This window comes from Centroberyx gerrardi, chromosome 1, assembly GCF_048128805.1.
Source record: "Centroberyx gerrardi isolate f3 chromosome 1, fCenGer3.hap1.cur.20231027, whole genome shotgun sequence".
In the NCBI taxonomy this organism is placed as follows: Eukaryota; Metazoa; Chordata; class Actinopteri; order Beryciformes; family Berycidae; genus Centroberyx; species Centroberyx gerrardi.
In genome coordinates this window covers 16,924,038-16,949,567 of record NC_135997.1, presented here as the reverse complement: position 1 = coordinate 16,949,567, position 25,530 = coordinate 16,924,038, and the positions used below count along the sequence as shown (strand labels likewise).

General features: G+C 42.8%; 1 protein-coding gene across 1 annotated transcript in view; it reads left to right on the top strand.

Annotated features, from left to right (window-relative positions):
- The window catches only part of cgnl1 (cingulin-like 1), a 33,536-nt gene extending 8,575 nt beyond the window's left edge, over positions 1-24,961 (top strand). The window contains exons 7-19 of the mRNA XM_078282626.1: positions 816-954; positions 1,985-2,197; positions 14,985-15,191; positions 15,317-15,421; positions 15,540-15,692; positions 15,873-16,043; positions 18,795-18,956; positions 19,254-19,343; positions 21,634-21,717; positions 21,955-22,079; positions 22,811-22,919; positions 23,032-23,195; positions 23,309-24,961. Of these exons, the coding sequence (XP_078138752.1) occupies positions 816-954; positions 1,985-2,197; positions 14,985-15,191; positions 15,317-15,421; positions 15,540-15,692; positions 15,873-16,043; positions 18,795-18,956; positions 19,254-19,343; positions 21,634-21,717; positions 21,955-22,079; positions 22,811-22,919; positions 23,032-23,195; positions 23,309-23,459 (1,873 nt within the window). The 3' untranslated portion in view covers positions 23,460-24,961. The remainder of the gene's footprint in view (positions 1-815; positions 955-1,984; positions 2,198-14,984; positions 15,192-15,316; positions 15,422-15,539; positions 15,693-15,872; positions 16,044-18,794; positions 18,957-19,253; positions 19,344-21,633; positions 21,718-21,954; positions 22,080-22,810; positions 22,920-23,031; positions 23,196-23,308) is intronic.
- The last annotated feature ends 569 nt before the right edge of the window (positions 24,962-25,530 follow it).

The window sequence follows — 25,530 nt, the reverse complement described above, 5'->3', positions numbered from 1 at the left end:
CGCTGTCCAGGAAGTTGGGTTTGCCAGTATTTATAGCTTGCTGGTTGTGTTTGTTGGAGTTTCCTCTAGGTTTCAGATTTGTGCAGCAGGACTATTTTGACCTTTGTGTTAAAGGTTTTTATGTTGTTTTAAGTGTGATATTTTTGGCTTTCCAGATCTTATTGAGGCTACTGAATGCTGACCCCTCTTTTTGTTTTTTTGCCAATTTTTGCTTTGACATCTTATTTATGCCTCCCTCTGTGGTGGTGGGCCTTTATTTCCTTTTCAATTCTGTTCATAGGATCCAGGATGTTTTTATTTTTCATTGAAGTTTTACTAATCATCTGTTTCTCAGTTGATTACCCTCTGTAGTTCCACCAGAGGCCAGTTGTAAGCTTTACTAGACACTAGAGTATGTAGAAATGGACTTTGAGAGACGTTGGGTTAAACTATCCAGTAATGGAGATCACTTAGCTCCTCTCAGTCTGTTACTTGCAACAGGAGTAGATTCCCCTCATGAAACAGTCTGTATCATTGTGTGATGATTTGTTTGAGGAGCCTCTTGTCACTCATCACCCCCCACCCCCCACCCCCCATGTGTTGTAATGTGGAGGTGGTTTAGTTTCGACATTATCGGCTGGCCAGCGCCCAGATATTACTTTTAACCTCTGTGTTCTGTAGGCCAAGCATTCAGACACATCACAGGTGCTGCCATTTGTATGTGTGAATTAAGGTGCAAGTGTGTGTGTGTGTGTGTGTGTGTGCTTGCATAGGTGTGTGTGTTCCCATGTGTCCCTGTGCTGTGTTGTGACTCTGTGTGCTGTGTGGTCTGGCAGGCTGTTCCAGGTGAAGATGGAGAGGGAGCAGTACCAGACAGAGATCAGAGACCTGCAGGACCAGCTGTCAGAGATGCATGATGAGCTGGACATCGCCAAGAAGTCAGCCGCTGATGGCGAGAAAGACACCATGATGGTGGTAAAGCACAGTGCTCACTGTTCTCAGAGGAGACAGAAAATGACACGGTTTCCTGCTCAAACCCATAACCCCTTTAAAGACCCCATGAAATGGCATCTTTACTTCCTTGATTTGATGCATTTCCTGTTGAAACAGGATGTTGGGGCGGGACATAATGCAGCGAGGGATCATTCAAAAGTCTAAACCAATGGAATACGAGTCAGGGAGAGAAAGGCGAGAAATTTTGTTTGATGGGAGGGGTGCGGAGTGGCGGGATTGTTCAAAAGTCTGATGGGTTTTATTGGTTAGAAATGTATATTTACGCCTACTGGTGCAGCATGAGGTCACCATGAAAGATACTCTGTTTTCCAGGAATTAAAAGTAATGGGAGTTCATTTCATGGGGACTTTACGCTCCTAGAACGCGTCACCGTTCAAACCACTAACCTTCTGCTCTTTTCCTCTTGAAAAGTATCCAAAACCAAATGGTGAAGGTCAACTTAGAAGAGAGTTAACTCCTATTTCACATGGTTTCAACCATATTATGCTTAGACACATCCAATGTACAAATACTCATATCTTTCTGGTACTGGGCTTAACCAGTTTTTACAGTCTGTCAGTCATACTGATCTGCATCTTCACACATGCATAAGACTGAATGCAATTTAGCCTGCGGAAAACCTTTGTTATAAACCTCAAAAACCTGTTTTGTATATGATGGGGCCTCGATCTGGAAAGAATTCCCACTGGAGACATTACAGAACAAACAGTCTGAACAAATACAGTATGTGTTTCTGACATGACATTATCTGAAATGAACATGATGGGAGTTAAGTTTCCCTAACAGCGTCATGGGTTTAGGGAACAGACAAGTCACTTTTGTAACGCCTCTCATCGCGGTTTATTCATGGCAGGTCCAGTCTGGTTTGGGCACAGAATCAAACCTGTAGTGTGACAGTATGCCTCAAACTCTGCTGCCATAATGCAAGAGTTACATAATCTGTGTTTCTCTGTGATATTCTATAGCGTTTTGTCTCGTCTCTCGTCGGCAGGACCTGATGCAGCTGAAGGTGGAGCTGCAGGAGGTCCTCCTGGCCAAGGAGGAGCAGGAGGAGGTGCTGAGGAGGAGGGAGAGGGAGCTGACGGCCCTGAAAGGAGCGCTGAAGGAGGAAGTGGCGACTCACGACCAGGAGGTGGACAAGCTGAGGGAGCAGTATGAGAAGGAGATAAGCAGGCTCCACACATCCTTGGAGGAGGCAAAGCAGGTAATACGCCTCCTCTTTGTCACCCCCTCCCCACACACACACACACACATACACACACTCCTCCAGTTTTGCACTCCCTGCATTCCCTCCTCCTCATTTCCTCCCCCATTCCAGTAACACACCCTGTCAGAGAGGCGGTGTAGAGATAAGTATTGCATCAGGGGAACTGGAACGGTGTTTGTTTTGCATTGAAAGTGGTGCCATATGTTTGGCAGCAGAGGTTAGGGGCTGCTTTGAAGTGACATTATTTACACCTTTCCGCAAGCTTCACAGCTCTGCAACAGGAGATCACCTAGTCTTAGTAACAGATACAATAGGCACGATGTATCCAGAATAAGAAAAGCGCTCAAAAGCTATTCGAAAGCTTGTCCCTTTGAATTAGTTGAGAATTATCTGTGTATTTCTGTGGAAAGGATGTGCAGGAGGAGGAAAGGAAGGAAAGAATGGTTGTTTCTTTGGCAATCTCTCTTGCGTATGGTACAAATGTAAGATTGCAAGATTTCAACAGACAATTTACTGTCCCAGGCGAATTTCCAATATCAGAGTGCCAGGAAGAGTCAACAACAGCAACATTTTTGACTCTTATCTTCTAACTTAGTGAGGTTTGGCTGAATTATGACCACAGCTCAAGAATCAAAATCTTCTCTTCTACATCCATATTGCGTGTTGCTTCACTCCCCTGTCCTTCAGTGTGATACTTTTCTCACCACATGTGATTGCTCCCATTGTTACCACCATAACCCAGGGTGCGTGCTGAAAAACAAGTTAACAGTTGACTATTTCTGTGCTCTTTAAGGTTCCTCCCACATTTTTGTTAACCCTTTTAAATTCCAGCTATACCTGTGCAGGTATACATTTGATCATGTGATAAGCATAGCACGGTTTTGCTGATGTACTGTATATCTACAGCGCTCAGTTATACTGTAACTCAGAGATTCCATGGTTTCCAGTTGCAGTGGGATCGGTCATGCTTGGTAGCATGGGAACGTAGATAATAAGGAGCTTAAAACATTCCAGTTTTTAATGGTGATGTAACTGCCCTAACAAAATTGTTTGTTAAGATTTGAATATTTTGCTGAACACAGACCTGCTATGACAATCAACAGATACAGAATATAAACAACAATCATCTACAATACAGATTAAATTGTTTTTCCTTTCTTTAAAGCCACCTAAGTGGAAATTAAGGTCAGCTTGAGTTCAGACAGTTAAACTGAGCCAACTGGACAAACGGATAAAAAGGAAACAAAAGACTATATCTTGTCATCACTTTTCATGGGAACACATTGGATTCTGTTTACCCAGTCAAGTGTGGAGGTGTTGCTTATCTAAGCCTGTTTCTTTAGAGAGGAGGATTTTACTGGAAAAACAAAGTTTTATCCCCTAAATATATATTTTTTTGGGCAATGAGTAATCTATCTGTGTATGAGATTCTTTTGAGTTGCCTAACTTTTAAGATTACTATTGAAAAGTTAATTTATAGTGGCAGGCTGTGAAGAAAGAAGGAAATACTACCATGAATATACGTAAAGCACTTATAAAGTTACAAAGCGCTATAAAATGAAAGGAACAAAACGACCATATTAACCATATTAACAATAAGCAATAATAAAAGAAGCATTACTGTTTCTCTCTCTCTATCCCTGTGTGTGTGTCTGTGTGTGTGTGTGTGTGTGTGTGTGTGTGTGTGTGGGTGTGTGGGTGTTGTAATAAGAATACATACAAGTTGCAACACTAAAGGCTCTAACGTCCTCTCAGCAAGTGCAGCATCACATTCAAATGAAAAGGATTGCTAATAATCCTGACTTGTAAAGGCCTACGCAGCAAAATGTAGAAATCTCATGGGACTCCCACCAAACAAATCATCATTACTTCTGTAGCATAATGAGAGCATTAATGAAAAGCGAGTTGATAAAAATTTGTTTTCTATAGAAATGTAGAGGTTTGCCAATTGTATTTCCTCAGAAAAGTTGTTCCAAATTTTAGGGACTCAATACTACACATCAACAACTTTTGTCTGTAATCTAGACTTTGGGACAGCCAAAATGCAGTTGGTGGGTGGGGGTGGGGCGTGAGGTTAAGATGAGGCGAGGGATGGTGCACGGAGAGAAAGGACTGAAGAGACATTGTTTTGAGTGGGTTGGCTCACGTGTGTCCTGTTTGTGTCAAAGAGTGGAAGTTGTCCTTGTCCTGGGCTTCCTGCGGCCTGGCGGGGGTCCGCCGCCGCCCGCCGCACAGCGCTCTGCATCAAGAGTCTGAGAACATTTCCTCTGGTAGAACAGAGGTACCGCTCCCCCGAGGGAGCATGTCATCTGGGGTTTATCCTCAATGCTTTGTAAACATGTTGCCAGATGAAGCCATTGTTTGTTTCTCTTTGAAGGATATAATAGACTTCTCACTATTTTGGGCCTTTTCTTTATGCCTCCTATGAATGTTCAATCAGAAGACAAGAGTTTTCCATCCTCACAGTCACACTTTCAGGGCTTTACCCTCTTAATATGTGCCAGTCAAAAAACAAATCATCCCCCCAAAAAGTGACAATATGAAACACCGGTGTCAGCTTATGTGTTTTTAGATGTGTGTTGTGTTTGTCATGTATTTGTTTACTGTTTTTTAAAAGGGTCTGTAATGTGCAACAGATAAGTCAGCATATAAAAGAGACACCAGTGTTGGCTTTCTCCAGTGTTAGAAAGTGAGACGTAACAGCTGTAGCAAAATATTTTTAGGCATACTTTAAAGTGTTTTATGGTGATTTGAAAATTGCAGAATGCGTAAAAAAGCATGCATAAAGTATGTAAAAACATGTACAATTAATTAATGGCATCTAATAGTAAATGTTCTAATATTATTTTCAGAGTAATTAAGACATTTTGTTGTGCAATGTAGCACAAATACCTTTTTTTTTAGGTCCAAAAAGTCGGCGGCATGTAAAGTGGCCGATAACCTGAACTACAGATTTTGAGAAAACCTGACATTAAAAGGAAATACTGCTTAAGATTTCACATACACTACTACTTTCAGCGGGTGTCAGAGAGAAAGAGAAAAAGAGAGCCAGTGCAAACTATGCATCTTTTTATTAATCTGCCCTGTCTCCAACTGAAGTGCTGCCTCCCCCTTTGTGTGGCCCTGACATTAGCAGCGATCAGAAGGGCCCATGCAGAGAAGAATGCTGGAAACTGGAGCACTAAATTGCTCTGTATGCTAGTTAATTGCAGTGGCAAGCCATCACTAATCTAATGAGCTGTCGTTCCTGAGTTGTGTTGCGTTCCCCCTCTTTCTGCGCTCTGAAAGAGTCGGGGTAATTGTGGACCGCAGTAGATGATGAATGATGAGTTTGTTTCACACAATAATAGCAGCGGGGGTTGGGATATGCTGAATAAGTGGGTCAGTATGCCGTGAAAAGGGGATGCGTGGCCATCCCTCTGAAAAGAGCGGGGGGCCTGTTTTGTGTCTTCAGTTGAAGGGTGTATTGTGTTTTTATTGAGATGAGATGTGTGGAATCAAAGTTGAAAAACCTTGAGTGTGTTTTCTCAAGAACATATCCTGCATTTTCTCACTTTAACAAACAGTACCCGACTGAATTCTTCACATTCTGTAACAAAAACGTTTGTAAATTTGCTAGTGGATTGGATCTTTCACACCAATGTGATATGTTGGAATGCAAAAAATGTGCAAAGACGAGGTGCAGTGAGTAGAGAGAGAAGGGTTTGTCTCCAGGAATGTGAGGGTCAGTGTGGAGAATGTGCACCCAACTGACGCTCTGCTCCAGCTCTGTTACAGTGCACCAGCTCTGAGCTGTGGGCGGGGCTACCATCTTTTCTTTAATGCCTCTTCAGGCTGCTGCTGTTGCATCTCCATCTCTGTGGCATTCCTGATTCTCAATGTCAGATGCTTTAATAGGGCTCAGCCATAGCTGTCCTGCCTAACCCTAAACTCAGAGCCTAGTCTTTATCACACCATTTCCAGCTCTGTTATGTTTCACCCGGAGCCCCGAGCCACACCTTGTAGCACACATGCTATCATAACCTCAGTCCCAAATATGTTTTCATTTCCTACCTCCATATATTCCACACCCAAGACTCCATAGTGATCTCCCATTTACCTAAATACAGCTCATTTTCTGGCCTGTGCCATATCCCAGCTCGCCTCTTGAGTAATCTCTGCCAGTCTATTTTCTCTGTGAACTGAAGTCTCACTGTCTGATCATCAAACTCGTGTTGCCCAGAGAGCAGTTCCCCTTAGGCTTGTTTTGAAAGTAAAGACTCCCACAGGAGTCTGTGTGTTTGATGATAGCACTGTATTCCCAGCATAGCTGTAAGGTGCTGATTTAGCGGGCGACTGGAAGGAAGAGCAGGAAGGCAGTGAGTGAGGAAGGAAATGATGGGGAGAGTTTCTGGATCTTGAGAGAGATGGCAAGGACTGAGCCTCGGTATGAATGAAAACACGTTTATCCTTGTTGGAATAATTTGTCTTCCTGGGCTTCAAATGACTTTTCTCAAGACTTCTTAGATTGATAACGTTAAGCACTCTACAAAACGGAGACTAAAATCCCAGTAGCCCATTGCGCCATTGTGGTAACTGTTCATGTTGTTGGTGTCAGAGAGAGAATGTTGCTCCGCCACTATATGAGGGTCAAGTCTGTGTGAAACCAGGCAGTGGCCTGGATATTTGTGTTTATTGGTCCTTTGCTTCGCTGCCTGTTGGGGCTGATGTGGTGGGAACCTACTGTACTCCCAAAACAGCTTGCAGGACCTCAGAGTCAAGACAAATACACCAAGGAGAGCAGTGAAATATTGAGATGACCCAGAAGATTTGAGGCTAGTGGCAAAAAGCTTGCATTGCATTCATCAAGCAATGCTTTTACAGGGCAGTCTTGACCTTTTGGGAATCCGTATGTTTTCATTTTAGGTTGCACTAAGCTGTAGGTGTTTTTTCTGCTACAAATTCGACTGGTGATTGATGTCTTATTGACTTTCATGGTTTGGTGGTCTGCCTTTTTTCCGTCCCGCCTGACCATGAAGCAACGACCTACCAGAATCTGGCATTCGCACAAATGAAAAGCTCTGGCCTCAATTCCCGCAGCTACCAACATTTTGAATGGAATTTTGATTTTGTAATTGCCCATTTGGCATTATGTCAACTGTGGTGTTGCACTGAGTGCCAATACTGGTATAGTACCTCAGTATGGGCCTGATTCAGACATAAAGTGTGGATTGAAATCTGCACCGTTAATATTTGGACTTGGACTATTTTGGGGTGTGGATTTGGGGCATGCTTTCCCTTGCACACAGATTTATTCAAAAACTTGGCTTCTTCTTCTTTCTTTTCTTCTTTGACCTTCCCATCAGTATGGTGGAAAACTGGACCATGGACTTTTCTGCTTTCTTTTGTCTTTCTGCTGAGGCATTACTTTTAAATATCCTGCACCTTTGATTCAGTGTTGGTAAGGACGGTGGTGCATGATTGAAACATAGGCCTACTGTACAAAATCTGAAATGATTTGGGCTTTACTCAGGAAATCTCTGAAAGAATTTTTTCTGCTTTCTGCTCAACTCACTAACAAGCCACTCTCCAGTTGCATTAAAACTTTGAGCTACGTCTGCATCACATACCAGCTGAATGTTCACGTCTTTTCCTATTCCTAGAAATCTATTCTTGTGCGCCCTGCTGGTCAAATGCACACAGTCAGTGGCACCGATAATGTTTGGAAAGCCTACAATATGAAAATCTGGCTCAAAAAACAGCGCAGCTCAGTGGTCCAAGCCTTGTCCATGTACTAACACTGGGTGCAGCGGGGGGTCTGTTAAACTCAGCATGTTTCAGTGATAGCTTGGCACTGACAACGCTCCCTGGTAGGGCCGTCTTTTTTGATGATCCCTTAAAAATTCAACCAGCTTATGTGTGAGATGAAGCGGCATATGCCTGCATCAGTGTGTGTATGAGTGTGGGAATAAGGCGAGGGAAGAAACACTTTGTGAATAAAATCATATTTCAACCATTCAATGAAGGATTTAGTGGACTGAGATTCTGATTATTTTTTGAACATTTATTTACTTTTAATGTTACTTGTTATTGCTTCAAGGTTTGTGACTCGACAATTCATATGACATTTGATGTCTTTGGTTTTTCTTAGTATTCAGATTTGGTGTTTTACGTCAGCACATGTTTAGAGCACTAGACATATTGAAGGGTTTTGGCTGCATAAGGATGGGTGCATATCAATGGACTTGACACAGAATCAGAATCTGTGTATTGTAATGTGACACACCTTGATTACATATTTATCAACATCAGAACCGCCTCTGGCAAGCCAATCAAAGTGTCTATGGCGACTGCGGCCCTTGGTGCGGCTCTTCAACCATTGTTACTGTTCAAATATTATAAGTGCATATGTGCATGTATAAATTAAGCAGTAAGCTCCACTGTGAGGTGCTTAAGTCAAGGTCTGAATCCGGCCCGACTTTCTTTTCTTTCTGTCTTTTGCGACAATGCTCCATACTTACTGTAAGGTTTTTAAGAACTGGTACCTTTATCACTGTGCCTTACATCATACTTTCTATCTTCACATTGCATGATCCAGCAGTACATCATTATAGAAACTTATTTGTTTATACAGAGATCTGTTTTGCCAAATGTTTTACAAAAAAAAATACCCTAGATAACTTCAGATATGTTAGTCTGTGCACTTGAACTGATGAATGTGCTGTTTTGCTAATCTTGCAAGCTAGTTGCACTGTGATGAAATACATCCTACATGGCAACATTTTTTTGTAGGAACAGACAGTGAACTCTGCAGGCACATAGTGTAGATAGTATTTTCATATCTTCAGACCAACCTTGTCTTGATATGCTGATTGTAGCTGGCAGTAGTTGTCAGCAAATAGTTTAAAGTGTCAACAGCACATTCTCTCAAGTTTCCCTGAAATCAGATACATTTGGAATATCTGCTGCCAGCGGGTGCCAATTTGACCAGGATCTGTCCAGCTGCAAAAGGTGATTTTTAGGAAACAGTTCTCCTTTTAATGCTCTGATTTAATTTTTTAAATCAGAAAAAGACCAGTGTCCCTCAGAGCTTTTGTATGATTGCTTTCTCACTCAACTGGTCTATTCATTTCCCTGTTAAACCCAAACGCCCCTGCAAACCTGCAGTTTGGCTAAGCATAGAGCCTCCTTTTAAATGAGGTTTCTCTTTTCATTTCTGTAAGGACAAGACAAGATTTGATTACTGGCCTCTTCTTGTGACTAGAGAGAGGCCAGTGCTTCTCAGCTATCACGTTTTAATTTCTACCTCAAGCCGTCCTTTCAGTCCACGGCAGGCCTTCTGTTCCAGTCCACCTTAGGTCTGTGTGCTTTTTTTTTTAATGAGGGAAGCTATTGTATTTGTAACACATACCTTCATGCTGGCAAAACAAATCAAGGCTTCTTCATTGCCAGAGAAGAGCTTGTGAACACTTGTGGTATTTCTTTTCCTGATATGAGTGTCAGGTACTGATAACGTGATACCATGCAGGAAATGACCTGTACTCTGCATGACCTTGGCTAGTTTTATGCCGTCTTTATTAAGCAGTGATTCGGTATCTAGCCCTGCCTCCCTGTATTCTGTGTTCTAGCCTCCAAAACAAAGGTACATGGATCAAAATCAGCACCCTGATACAGTTCGGCTACATCACTTTGGCTGTCAGAAACCTTTAACTTGGGATAGGTGACTTTATTTTACGTCCCGCCTCCCAAATGGACACAACAGTAGCTCACTGGCCTACTGAACACAAGAATACCTGTCTGCAACACTCGCCGCCCTTTTGCTCTCTGTATGGACGCAGTTTACAACTTACAAAGCTTATGATGCCTCGCTTCACATATTGTAGCATTTTTACAAAGCAAGTCGTAAAGGTAGTTTGTAATAACATGTATTTGTTATTGGCCAATTGTTTGTTCATTGGTCAGTGTGGCTGCTGGCCAGTCTGTGTGAGTGAATCACAGTTAGCATGTTTTTGCAGCTGCTGCAGAGGGAAATCCTGTCTTTCTGTGTGTCCTGGTTTGGGCTCAGTACACCACGATCATTTTGTCAGTGATTGTTGCAGTGAAACTGAGTACTGGAGCTAAAAAATATGTTTGACGCATCAACCGATGCCATTTTATGTAACCAGTAGAACTGTGCAATGCTTTTGGTTTGGTATGATTACTGTTGTGTTTGATTGTGATATAAATGGTAAACGGCAAACTTGCGGGAGAGTCGTCTTGTCGCCTTCTGGTGGCTGCATTCAAAGAAAAGGCTTTACTTTGCCAATTTGATATTAAATTATATTACAGAGTACAGTGAATGAAGCATTGCAGGGAATCTGTTATGCTATATGTGGCATTTTTACATCAATAAATTACCGTCACATTAATTTTGAGACTTTAGTATAATTACCGTAAACAAACGGTCGCCAGGAAGATGAACAGCTTCTACTGGTCTCTACACTGCATTTTATATTGTGTGCCACTCTCTGTCAGATTTTGCTGGAAATATGCTGAATTGCTTTATGGCACATAGGGACATTGCTTTATGGCACAAAACATTCTCATAATGGCAGATGGTGGAACGAGTGAAAGATTGATGGAAAAATCACTTCCAACATGTTTATCCTCTTCAGTAAAGCCAAAGAGAAAACAAAGACATGCGGAGCGACGACAGTGAGGGGGAGGTGGGACAAGTAGCAACATCCTCTTTGAGACAGGAAGCAATGGTTTATGGGAAATGTCGTCTTAAATACTAACACTGACAATACCACTGGTATCCCAATTAATCTGACAATGATATCTTGATATTTAAAAATGCTACATGTAGCACCTGTGATAACTTGTGGGCTGCTAAAGACAAAATCAAGTGTTCAGTTCGTCAAAATGTGTTATCGCTTTCCCTTCCCATAGCTTTCTTTAGAGTTATGGTTGCACTCGGTTATCTATAGCTCAAGTGTTTACATGGCAGTCTGTATATCGGCAGTTGTTTATGGTGTTTTTAAATCAAAACTTGTTATGCCTGATAGATTTAGAGTGGGATTAATCTTTATTCATGTAGAGAGGATAGTCTGTACTCGTACATGTGAACACGTACAGTAAAACCACTGATACTCTGCTGGGTTGTGGATCACTTTTGGAGGTTTCTTGCAGTGGTATTTACTTTTGGATCATCAACTCCATTGTTTATGCTGGAAGTGTCAAAGCTGATTTGGAAGGCGGTCCGTATCCCCAGTGACCTAGAATAACTGAGAGCGCTGAGGTTTGACCGCAGCACTCAACCTGGGACACACACACGTCACTACAGCATGTGTGCCGCTCTTTAAGGCTGCACAATGTTAGTTAATGTCCAACTTTAGACAAACAGTTTGAGAGTACACAAGAAATCCCGAGTCAAACCCTCAGTTAGGTCAGGGGAAAAATCAATTGGGTGTGATAATGCCATATTTTCTCCTATGGTATTGTATTGATACATTGAGGCCAACTTGTTTCGACAGTGTCTTTGTTAAATTTTTATTTAATACATTTCATGATAAGAGGTGATAGTGAATAGTAGTAGATATTAAGCAAACAAGTCATTATCTAATAGCTAAACTAATGATTGTTTTGTGAGTACTAATCGTTCCGTAATTGTTAGCTAATCTTTAACAATAGTATTTTCAACTGTTTTAATAAGTGATTAGCTTCTTTTAATGGCGAATAGTCAAAACATAAAGTTATTTAAGCCTAATAAATAGTTAAGAAATGATTTATAGAACAACAGTTGGCTCAGTGCACTTAGTTTTCATCTGACATTAATTGTTAATAAAACAACATTATTTATTATTCTAATGTTGCAGCTGATGTTTACAAATGTTTGTTATACAGTGCAAGATTATTTTGCAGGATAATTTTATTTGTATAACTTTATTACAGAATCTGAAAACCAACTTCAGTAAAATGCTGCATTAATCAACAACCACTGCTTAAACAACTGCCATGGATGTATTAGTGGAAAACATTTCTGGCATTAATCAAAACAAAATCATCAGCCAAGTTTGTTAGAAGCACTCTATCAGAAAAGGCCAAGGCCATGTCACCCCATCCCTTTTTACCCATCTGACCCAGTGTGGGAAGTGGGACAGTCGGAGAAGGGTGAGGGCTGAACTTGTTATGTGTGAAAAGGGAATGCTGAAAACTCACAGAGTCAGTGCTTTATTATTGTTGTGAAAGTTATGTCTACCCCCTCAGTACCCCGAGTCCCCCCAGTCCCCCAACCCCTTTTTCTATAGCCTTCCACCCTCAACACAATCACAGTATAAACCGTATAATAACCACCATGGATAACAGAAGTTCCTTCAAATGCAGCAGGAATTCTCACTTCATTTTGTATTTACACGTTTGCTAAACATTGTAAGAATTGCATCAGTTTACAAAGATGTTTTCTCATTTGGTTAGCTGATCCTCAGAGGTGGAGCTGCGTCGTTCGAGTGTGAACTCTGTATTCATTAGTTGGCCTCTGTGAAGCTGTTTGTTACGAGCCTCCTCACTGCTGTGGCCACACCAAATGACCCAGGCAGGCAGAGATGAGGGTGGCAGTGTGATGTCGAGGGAAACCGGTCCGACTGGCCTGCCAGTGCGGAGGCGGGTGGCACCTGTCACCTCTCTGCTACAGCAGGTGACTTGCAGTGCTGTCTGCCTCCATTCACACACACTGACAACAACATTAGCTGACCAACAAATACCTTTCATCCTTTCATCTCAGTCACAAGAGAAAGGGGGGTGGTTTATATTAAGAGGTGAAGAGTAATAGCTTTGGCTTCCAGCAGGAACTAAAAAAAATGTTTGTCAATGAGTTACCACATTCAAAACTATAATGCCCAGTGACACTGAATGCTGAGGAATGAACAGAAACACATTCACTCAGGCTTGTGACTGCTGTAGATAAAGACTCGTGACTGCTAATATCAGGTGTGATAACTGTTGTTCCATGACGTTAGCTGTCTGGTATTTCTCATGCTGTTTAAAGGTAACCCATGAAGGGTTTTCTCTGAGTATATCATTGTCAAATGAACTGTGAGGAAAAACCATGGCTGCTACAAGCCTCTGGTTGCGGCTTACTATTGATATAGTTTCTTATTTCTCCTTCCTGCTGATAATTATTTATATTTTACCAGTCGGATGTCTACTGTAAGGATTTTATTTGCAGAAATCTAAAACTACACTGCATGAAAATAACAAAGCAGTTGTTTAGTGCCACTGTTTGTAATGATGACACGTTTTTCTGTGCTACCATATAGTGTGTCATCACAACTAGTAACTGGTTTTTCTGTTGAATGAGTCAGACTTAAGTGGGTACAGTAAGTTAGTAGTACTGTATATGGATGAAAGACAGGGCGGTTTGTAAAGGCAGGAGGGTGTGTGTGTGTGTGTGCGTGCTTTTATTCTTTTGTGCGCTCATGCATGCTTGCTCACATGTCACGGCTGTGTGTGATGAGTGATAACGAGCATCCTGCCTGTCCAGGAAGACGGCCACTGAACCTTTTGTGTGTTAATCTGCTCCATCAGCACCTGAAAACCTGAAAAGTTTTCATCTGTGCATCACAAGTTTCAGCTGTGTTGTTAGGCACTGGAGTGTACGTTGGTGTACTGTAGGTGTCACAGATTGCGGTTCCGTCTCCGTGGGTGTAAAAGCGCGGGCATTCCCCACTGTGCTCGAATACACGGGAAACTGCCAAACCTGTCGTCTAGCATTCCTCCTCTTTTCTAGATATTCTTGTTTCCGAGCAAACATGTTGCAAGTCTGCTGTCTGACAAAGCCGTCGCTTGCTGGATGGGTGTCATCACAACTGAAACCTGTCATCTATTGTATGGATTGAGTACTGTGGTTGTTGTCAGTTGTGTGTCTGTCTCTCTCTCTCTCTCTCCTCTGTCTCTCTCTCTCTCTCTCTCTCTCTCTCTCTCTCTCTCTCTCTCTCTCTCTCTCTCTCTCTCTCTCTCTCTCTCTCTCTCTCTGTCTCTCTCTAGTACAGTATTTCAAATGGGGTAAGATTGCAACATTGACTAATAATGAATAAACAGTAATCTAACGAATATCAACAATCATATCAACAATAGTATAATCAAAAGCAGTTCAGTAACATTACTAGCTCAGTTAAATTTTGCAATTCTGTTCATAGCTATGAACTGAATTGACAGTTCATTGTCTGTCTCTCTCTCTCGCTCTCTCTCTCTCTCTCTCTCTCTCTCTCTCTCTCTCTCTCTCTCTCTCTCGCTCTCCCTCACTCTCTCTGCCACTGCACCCAAGTCCAGACAAAGCGACCGCACCACTAACACTGGCCAACACTGGGATATTATTCAAGTTCTTCATATTTGGGGACAGGCAGTGGTCACGTAAACACATTTAAAAGCCCTTCTCCCAGCAACCCTCTAGACGTGTTGGGTGGAGATGTTGGATATTGAGGATTCACAGGTTCTTTAGCTCTGTCTCTGCAGCCTATTGCAAGTGGCATGCTGACTTTGTGTGTGGGTAGCCACTGTATATCAGCAGTGGCTAATGAAAGCTCGGATTTATCGTCCTGGATTTGTGCGAGTTCCTTATGAAGTGTGAAAAAAGACACTGATATTCTGCATCTCCACAGCAAGAAAAGCTGTGAGAAACTGATGCAACAAGAAGTCATTTCTAGTGCTCAGACATTTGAGGGAGTCTCAAATGTTCCATCATGCGATATTGTTCCACTTTTTGCCCAAGTGTCACAGACTCCTGCTTCCTTTGTGCTGAAGCTTTGTGTCCTGTTCTCGTCTCCAGAGCAGTGCAGCAGTGACCCGCCAGAAGGCTGAAGTGGAGGCAGCCAAGGGTGCGGTGGAGGGCCAAGCAGGACGTCTGACCCAGGAGGCCGAGCGACTGCGCAGGCGGGCACAGGAGCTGGAGAATGAGGTGGCTAAACTCAACCGGATCATTGATGAGGCCAAGCTGCAGGAGAGCAGGCTGGGGGACAGAGTCAGCAGACTGGAGGTGAGGCAGGACTGCAACTGATGCTGTGCTGTTTTTAAAATGTGCCTGGTAAAGTTTCCACATCGCCATTACATATTTTACAATTTTATTATACAAGTCTTATATAACGTAATGTGCGCTCACAGAGAGAGAAGAAGCAGGTGGAAGAGTCTTTGGCTGAAATCAAGGAGCAAGAAGAGGAGATGTCCCGTGCCAACCGTGCTTTGACCGTCCGGTTAGAGGATGTACAGGTGAGATTAACAACATCTTGACGTGTGTGGAGAAACTTGAGAAAATGTATATCCTAAGCACAGTTCAAAGAGCTTTGATTGGTAGACCTGACATCTTTGATACTGTGACCCTCTATAGAGGAACTTGACCAAACTGAGCAGTGAACACAGGGAGCTGGAGGAAAGGTTACAGGAGGAGAAGATTCAGAAGGAGCAGTTCAAGAACACCAAGAATGAGATTGAGGATGAGAGGAGGTTGCTGGACCGTACAGTGGAGAAACTTCAGAGGGAGGTGAGTCTACTGGAGTCTATTCTACACTTACTCTACATTTCTATATTTACTTATATCCCATACTTTGTTTGCATTTCAGTCGGTAGCCTCCTGAGCCACATTGTCCTCATTGTAGCTCTATTAAATGTCCTCATATTTCCCTCTTTCTTTGGCCTTGACTCTCTCTCGCTCTCCCTGCAGATGAATGATATTGTGGAGGCATCTCAGTCGTCCACCCAGGAGCTGCAGGAGCAGATCGATATTTACAAGGAGAAGAACCGTCGGGAGCTGGCAGACCTGCACAGGCAGCTGAAAGAGCGGGGACAAGAGCTGGAGAAGTCTCGTCTGGCAGCTAAGACCCTGCAGGAAGAGGTAGGCTGCGTCGGTCTCATACAGCGTCATGGGCTTTTACAGAGAGACAAGAGGCAGATTCAAATACTCACACAGCTCACGTGGTTAAAGTGGCCAAAGCACGGCTGTCAGCAGTCGGGCCAACCGAGCACTCCCATGCAGAACAACAGATGATGAGCCTTTGTTCTGACTCAACGCAGTGTGACACCTCCCGCCAACATCATCCTCTCCTTTCACACACTGATGTCATGACTTTGGAATTTCTGCCCCCCGCTGCCCGTTCCAGGCGCAAACTGGTCCGGTCAAATAAATAGAGGCTGCTAAATGCTGAGGTTGAGGGTTTAAAGGAGATTCAGCGGAGGTCAGTGGAGGTGCAATTAGAGTTAAGTATTTGAGCCAAGTCAAGCCAGAGAAAATAGGAGTAAAATTCTCTCTGTTCCTTATGAAACTTGTGAGTTCATTTTGTTTACACTCGACGTTGGAATATAAAGGGAATTGTGATGAATCTCTTTATAATCCCGGGGTGACCTTGGCCAACTCGCACCATATAATTAATACCATAACAGCAAAACCGCTGGCCACTTTTCTTTGTTTGCGTTTGAGAAGTTTAACCTTGTCAGCACTTTGGAATGTTGGGAATGTTTTTGTTCAGCGTAGGAATAGCCAAATGTGAATAATTTGTGTTGGGAAAGGTGTGGCTTATTTGGCCTTTATATTTTATTTTATATTATTTTATTTATTTATCTAATATTTATTTAACTGGGAAGGGCAATTGAGAACATATTTACAATGGCCACCTAGAGACAGGCAAATACCTTTTTGAGGTTTTGCAAATAGAATTGCCCGAGGACAACATTGGATATAATATTTTACAAAAACAAAGAACTGAAAGGGAAAGCCTTCGGTTCTACCTGCAGGGGGTTGGAACCCATGTAGAAGCACAGACATAAACAAGATCAAGGCATAGTGCAAGGTGACAAAAGCATAATGGAGATAATAATACATAGAAGAACACAGTAATTCATAGAAGAACACTGGTTTTAGATGTCCTGCTGGGTTAGGACACATCTGCAGTTTTCTGAGAGCGTGTCAGTGATAGAATCAGTATCAGATGAAGTATGAGATATAGTATACTATCCAGTTTCAGTGTCCTTTCTTGCCAATTCCAGTCCCTGAAAACTGAAAAGAATTAATATCCCATTAATAAGGTGTGGTGAGCAGAACAGGTGTTGTGATATGATCCTTCCTCTTTTTTTTGTAGCAGGGACATTCGGCTGTCTCTTCCGGAGCTGCGTGTGGCAAATTTGAACCTGAGGGTGACTGTGTTAGTTTAGTTCAAAGTAGCGCGGGTTGAAGTTGGATATGGTAATGTAGAGAAAGAGGAATATCAACTCGCTCGTTTAATTCTCCAAAGTGCGCTTTCCATTTAATAAACACTATTAAAGATTATATTTCCATTCATATATATAGCTCAAATATACATATATAAGCATGTGATGTTGTACTTCTATCTAGCAATTCTCTCTGAAAGGGAAAAAACATTATAGAGTACATGAAAACGAATGAATATCCCCCTCTTAGTTTTGTTTGTCTGGTATGGATGTTACTCAGCCTCATTGTTCACCGATATGGGCTTTCGATTGTACATGCACTGGTGAGTAGATTTCCCCATGCAAGGCCAAGGTCAGTGTCCAGGTAGTTCCTTTGTGTCCCGTCTGCATCCATGCTGATGTGTCTTTGTCCAGCTGGTGGGCAGGAAGAGGAGGAAGTCGCTGTTGTGATGTCATTGTTGTGAAAGCTGGGCTTGGCTGACTTCACATCCTCTCCCGAGAAACCTCTAATGAACCCACAGCTCCAAACTGGGTCTAGTGAGGCCGCTTTTCCAGTCGCTCTCCAAAGCCCCGTCAGTCTCCGCCCGGCTGGACTTGGCAGACCTTCAGCAAAATTATAAGCCTTGGCTGCAAACCTGCTGTAAAGAGAAGTCACAGCAATTTTCACTCGCTAGGTCTACTACATTAAGTCGTTCATTCATTTTCCATAGCCGCTTATTTCTATTTAGGGTCACGGGGAGGGGGGGGGGAGGGGGGGATGGGGGGGGAACTGGAGGCTATCCCAGCATGCATTGGGCAGACAGCAGTAGGTCCACTTTGTATGCTCAATTTTCGTTCCGTGGCTCAAATTAGGTCTTATTTAAGTATTTATGTCATGAAATATGGAACAATTCTACTGTAATGGCCAAATATTTGTTCTGGGTGACAAATAAGGCCGGGTGATGAATTCTCATTGTCTTCGCATTAAGCAGTGAGGGCAATTTTCCAGCTGTGGTGGGCACTGCTGCTGAAAGAGCATGGGGGAAACACTAGGTGTGCTGGCTCCATTAGTCACCCAGGAGAAACATACTGTATATTCATTTCCCTAAGCAGCTACTAAGCTCATGCTCATTGTTGCAACAGTAATACTTTGATATGAAGCAGGGTGACGCAGTGATTAAGGAGATTGATATTTCAACAGGAGGGTCTGGGTTCAATCCCCACTTACAGCAACAGTATTCTGCCTGCTGAAGCCTCCTTGAACGAGACAGACAGATTTCTCCGGATTTCATCATCATATCATAAAAAATGTTTTCTGTAAAATTACAGAGTGATCAATTATACTGTAAATTTGAATGTGCTGGTCATAATCAGCGATGATGGTCCCGTAATTTTCCACGTGTTGAATTATGTTGATGCACTAACTGTATGTTGTTTGATGTTGTGCCTGTCCTCCCTGTAGCTGTCACAGCGGGACGAGGAGCTGCGGCAGTGTAAGAGGGAGCGAGACGAGGCTGTGCTCCAGGAGAAGAGTCTGGAGAAGAAGCTCTACGATCTGGAGCTGGAGGCTGAGGCGAACGCCCACACTAAAGATGACAAATCCCGACACATGAAGCTCATGGAGGTACAGTATGATGTCAAGTAAAGCCACTGATAAAGGTTTTGCATGCGTCTCTTTCTCCCTTCTCATTAACAATAATATGTATCCCAGTAATTTCACACACTTCATAGTTACTAGCAGATAAATATGATGTCAAATCATAGCAAAAGGCCTGATGACAATCATTTAGCATAGTATGATGCAGTGGTTCTCAAACTTTTTAGCTTGAAGCGATGCCTCCTAGCATATGCATATATAGAAAAAAGCCATTCATATAGCAACATCCCCACTGACACTGTGGATGTGATTGCTGTTGTTCAGGACAGGATGGCCCAGCTGGAGCTGGACCTGGATGAGGAGCGTCAGAGTGGAGACCAGCTGATGGACAGGATAGACCGAGGAAGAGAGCAGGTACAACACACACACACACTCAACACATACTCATTTTCAATGCTCACCTGTCTCAGTGACCCGCTGTCAGTGTTCAATTATGCTCACACAGTCCTGTCTCTGTTCCATCTCAACCCAAACTGATCTCCTGTTACTTTGTCTTCCACCTTAACATCACGACTGTAACCACTAATCTCTCAAGGGAAGGAATACTGGACCTACACAAAACCATTTCAAATCTCAAATGTAGTCCTGCAAGAGTAACCTGGATTAACATGATTCATAGGTTGATGGCTTATATCAGTGCTTTCTGTGTGTTTGTTGATGCATATGTGCACACTCGGGTGTTTTTCTCTTTCCTGCAGTCCACAGTTCCCAGTTAATTTCTGGTCTGGATAAAGTGGAGGGGTTATTGCGTTGTAAGATGATCTTGCATAATCATTCAGGTTGGCGGCCTGCCAGCGTGGTGTAACAGCGTCTATCCAATTTTCATGCATCAGTCACAAAAGACCCTTCTTAATGCACCGCCTGAGCCAAAATATGCAAGCTGCCAAATGTCTCAAGTTTTCAGGTTGTGGAGTTCACTTGTAAATTACGTGCTGTAACTGCATCTTGAGAACAAATCCAGTTCTTGTGCTTGATCTGAGTTTTCATATCCTGCGCGAGCAAATGCTCCAGTTTTCCTTCCTCGCTGATAAAGCTGCTGATGGAGGCATTGTGAACTAAGATGCAGATAAACTACATTTCCCTTCAGAAGTGCTGTTTGTTTGTTTGTCTGAGGCTGGTTGCTAATCATAGCAGGAGAATGTTGGCTCTGGATTCTTCTGGTGGAAATAACATTGGTGTAAATACAATTATTATTAAGGCCCAAATATTCTTTAGCTAATGTAGATAATATACCTTATGTAACACATGGTCCAGTGGTGATTATCTGACAGGGTTGACCACTGTACCTCTGCAACTCTTTATTAATGTAACTGTAACATATGGGGTCTGAAGCAAGGCCCATATGATTTGGCGAGGCCATGGGTTCACCACAGTCTGGAACTGACACAATTTCAAAGGTACTGACCAAAATTTTAGATAAGTGAATAGCGACATGAAGAGAGGCTTAAAAGGGGTGGTTGAGTAGAGTATTTAAATCTCCTTAAATGGTTTTCCTTTTTAAAAAAAAAATTCCTGGCAGAGAGAAAAGAGTGGCATTGTGACAAAGTGGCATTGGTTCAGCATGAGGCTGAGGTCGGTTGTCAAGGCAACACTCGAGCTTTGTGCAGTCAGAGTGGAGTGGATTGAGTGCGAGTGGTGTGCGTGTGTGTGTGTGTGTGCTAACGTCTGTGGGGAAGCGAGGGGGGCTGTATGGCTATGGGGTCTGGATGGGGCGGGGGTAGTGGTGTGTGTGTGTGTGTGTGTGTGTGTGTGTGTGTGTGTGTGTGTGTGTGTGTGGGGGGGGGGGGGGGGGGGGGGGGGGTGCAGCAGCAGCAGAGGCAGCAGGAAGAACACCTGCGTCTCTCCTGGCACCAGGTGCTCCTCTCCTGTCTAAATGAGAGTAATCTCCCCTCTCCTCTCCTGCCGTCTCTCACAAAGCAGATTAGTTTCGCTGTATGTTCCAGTCTGCTGATTCAGCTCCCTCAAGCACTGTGCTGGGTGCACCAGTTATAGGGGCCATCGTTCATCAGAGCAGCCCACTGTCACCCACTAATTGGCATAAAATATCACCAATTCTAAGCTCCCCTCACAAAGAAAGAACCATCACCGCTGTATCGATTAGTTTTCATCCTCCTGCGTTACTCCCTCCTTTTGAACTAGGCCACGAGTGTCACTGAGCAATCATGTTCATGCAGCCAGTTCTGTCCCAGCTAGTTTAGTATGTAGTGATTGGATATATGTTGACACCTGGCAAATGTTAATATTGTACATTCCCACACAACCTACTGTAAAAAAAAAACACTTTTTTTTTTCAAAAAAGTTTGGCCAAGTCTAAAAGCTAACATTTACATTTTGCACAGTTTCAAAGTCCACAGCTACAGTATATTTTCAGCAACTGCTGTCGCTGATTTATCACCTCAGTTTTAACCCATATCACTGAGAGGTGATGAAAACTTCTGCTGTAAGTGGAATGCAACCAAACTAGATTCTCCAACCCACCAAAGGGACTTTTCAGTCTTCACTGAAACTTCTATTGCTGAGCATTTTGACTCATTGAGTGCTGCAGCGGTCTCCGTTTCAAGTGAGACCCAGGCAGTGTCTGATAATAATTGTCCTCAGACTGTGCGGACCGTAGCGATGACAGTGTCTGGGCTCTGCTTGACAGGTGGAGCAGATGAGGAATGAACTCCTGCAGGAGAGGGCTAGCAGACAGGACCTGGAGTGTGACAAGATGGCTCTGGAGAGACAGGTACACACACTCCTGTCTGCAGGAAAACAACTACACAGAGTGTACTCTCCAAACTCAGACCAAAGCCCCAACTCATTTCATTCATCTCTGTCTCTTTCTTTTCATTGTCCTCTTTCTCAATCGATTTTCTCCATTCCCACATCAATTTCTTATGTCTCTTTTGATATACTGTTATGGTGGGCCCCTAAATTTGTGATTCCAGTCAAGCATCTTACTTGTTACTTGTGTCCTCTGTAGAACAAAGACCTGAAGAGCAGAGTGTCCCATCTAGAGGGCTCCCAGAAGTCCAACAAAGAGGGCCTGGTGGCCCAGCTGGAGAGCCGCGTACAGGAGCTGGAGGAGAGGCTGGAGGGAGAGGAAAGGTGAGGCGATGGTTTGGATGGGGAAGAGAGCTGAGGTGTGGTGAGGTTAGAGTTGAGGTGGTGGAAGAGGAGAGCATTAGGGGGAAGCTTGATAGAAAAGTTCAGAGTTTTGCTTAGTTTGGGTTACACTGCCAAATAGCAACTTCTAGGTTTTAGATGAAAGTGACAAGCACTTAGAGACTGGAGGATTTAGGCTGCAAAGTTGGTACAGTTCAACAGGCAAATTAAATATTGTGCTCAGCCAGGCTCCTCCTCTCTGACTGAGTAGGGTGCGTGTGACCAATAGAACTGACACACAGAACTGATACAAAATACAAGTAAAGTAGTCGGCACACCAAGAGAAAAGAGAATTGCTTGTTTTTCATATTTTTTTCTCTTGGTGTGTGGATGACTTTATTTGTATTTGGTTACAAAGTTTGTGCCTATATAGGAGCGAGAGGCACTTTTGTAAAGCTCATAATTATGTTGTGTACTAAAGGTATATAGACCTATAGGTATAGAGACTGCTATATCCTTCACTCATTTACAGGAGCTGTCTGACCCTATTAAACATAACCTTGTTTCAGTGGAGTGGATAAGACCAACTGTACATTCTTTGCGTTGTTCTGAGATTTGTTCAAGTCAGTATGCGCTAATATGTAAATGGCCCGTCATGTAGCTAAATGCCTCTCTTCTCTGTGCATGATGTGCTGCATTACATGTGCTGATCCATCATGCTGCATGTGTTGCAGGGAGCGTGCCAACCTGCAGCTGGTGAACCGCAGGCTGGAGAGGAAGGTAAAAGAGATGGTGATGCAGGTTGATGAAGAACATCACTCAATGCAAGACCAAAAGGACCAGGTAAGCGGTGCACAGCAGACCCTGGTATCCATCCTTCAACCACATAGTGAAAGTATTTACTGTGCTGATCTTCGACCGTTTTAACCCACTGCATGCCGTTTTCCTCTGGAAGTTGAACCTGCGTCTTAAGGCCCTGAAGAGGCAGATGGACGAGGCTGAGGAGGAGATCGACCGGCTGGAACACGGCAAGAAGAAGCTGCAGAGAGACCTGGATGAGCAGCAGGAGGCCAACGAGCAGCTCCAGAGCCAGCTCAAAGCTCTGCGAAGTGAGATTAGGTAAACGCATTTTTTAGAATATGACGTCCTTAATAGAATGAAAAATGCTTGAGAATAACATGCGAACACACTGGGTATCCTCTTTCTAATCGTCTCTGTGTCTCTCACTGAAGGCGTAAGACCAACTCCGCTCCCCTGCTGAACAATCTGGATGACGACGACGACGATGACATCAGTACCGACGGGGAGACGTACTTCAGCTCGTCCTCCGGGTACAAGCGCTCCTCGAGTCAGGACAACATCATGTCCACCTTCACTTTGTAAACGAACACTGAGGCCATGAATCAAGCTGCTTCATACGCATGGCTGTTGGACCAAATGACTGGAAATCCCTCCTGAAATGAACACATTTTGTTCCATGTGCTTTCGGAAGATCGTGCATATTACTCTGTAACAACCGTGTGAATATTCGACAAGGTGATTAGAAATATTATTTGTGTTTTTAAAGTGAAAATCTGCCCTAAAACAGAGTTCAAATCTTTTTCCTGTTAATCAAACCTGAAAAGAATCGACATCCTGAAAAGAATCTTGACTTTTTTTCTAGGTTTGTTCACATATCAAGTCTTAACTATCCAAGATCATAGAATAATACACTGTATGTGAATCCTGTTCTGAGTGGATTTTCCCTTAATTAATGAATTACACATGCTTGTCAATGATTAATTTAGCATTAGTAAACTTAAAAGCGCACCCTTTAATGCACTGTAAAGCAAAACATAACCGATACTGCCTATTCGAACAATATGAAGTTATTAACTCCTACTTTTTATGCTTATCAAATATGTTAAATTTGCATACAGTATCATATATGATAGAAACTATTACTATTTGAATATTCATTTTTGTATCATTCATTCCAATAATGTTGTACTTTTGTAATGAATGAAGGACGAATCCGATGATATGAAGTGCAGAGTGCCAGGACTTAAACAGGTTCAGCCAAAATGTTTTTATTTATTCACAGTTGAAAATACAAAAGCCTGGCTCAGTGAGGCTTTTAGGGAACTATGTATGAGGGATTTTGTACACATCCATTTTTATATCATTTTATATAATTTGTTGAGTAGTCATTCGTCCACAAAATTGTAATCTACAGAGAAATAACTTGGAACTCTGCCAGGCTTTTGACTCCTAATATTAATAGACAGTATTCATTAAGCATATACTGGAAAAAGGCTGTGTGTGTTTCATGTGATCATATGGAGATACTCAAATTAACCTTCCTATATATTTTCTACTTCTGTTGATTATTGATATACTGGTCTGTGATTCTGAATCGAACTCCTAGCAGTTACAGCGTTGAACAAAGCAGCATAAAGCAATAGCATTTCATCTCTGGAGACATTTTTATACTGGAGACATGTTATGATTTGAGAAGCTAGTTATATATCTGTGGTTATTTTTTTCAGTGTTAATATTGAACATGGTATAAGTCTTTTTTGTTGACCTCATATATGTGTATTTGAAATGTGCCACTGTGTGCATAAGGCCGCGCAGAACCTGTAACGAGCATCTGTGTGCCTTCTCTAATTTTCCTGTGCGAGTTAATTGAATGAGGGAACTGAACTGACAATCGATCTTTTCGCTACACTGTGATGATTTGCACTCTCTATTGGCTCTTTATTGAAGGTGGCCGAGTCTGATGCCTGTGAAGGGAGAGTGGATTCACAAGAATTCCTGCCACTACCTCTCTGTACACATTTGTATGTTTCTGAGACTAAACATCCTGCTGAGACTAAAATAAAAATTACTCTTAGTTAATCTCATACGCTTATTGTCTTGGTCAATAATAAATCCTGACAACTGATACGTTTCTTTTATGATTTACAGCATTTAAGAATTGAAAAAAGGAGTTTCGATGTATTTGACTGGGTTGATCTGTGTGGTGTCTTTGCACTTAGCGATGCCCCTAAACTGACTTTGCTCATTTGTTTTTTTTTTAAATCAAAGCAGCTGTGTCAATAGCAGCTCTTCATCTTTAATTTCGTGCTCAGTGGGACTGTATTTTTTTCTACTGAAACATACGAAGCATAATGCGTCCTGTGTTTGGGCCGGAGCGCCTCACACCACAGAGCCCCCTTCAATCCCTGGGGTAAAAAAAAAGAATTGATCTCTGGTGTTGAGAGGGGGAACACAATTATTGGGCGGGGGTTGGGGATGGGGATGGGGATGGGGGTGGGGGGGCTAGTAGAGGCCCCATATGAAGACATTCTTTATAGGCGGCTTTACAGCTGACTACAGCAGAAAAAGGGGTGAAGAGACGAAGCTTTCTTATCCTCCTAACAAGGCTGGCTGCCTATTGTTCTCAGGGCATGACCTTCATTTGTTGCCATTC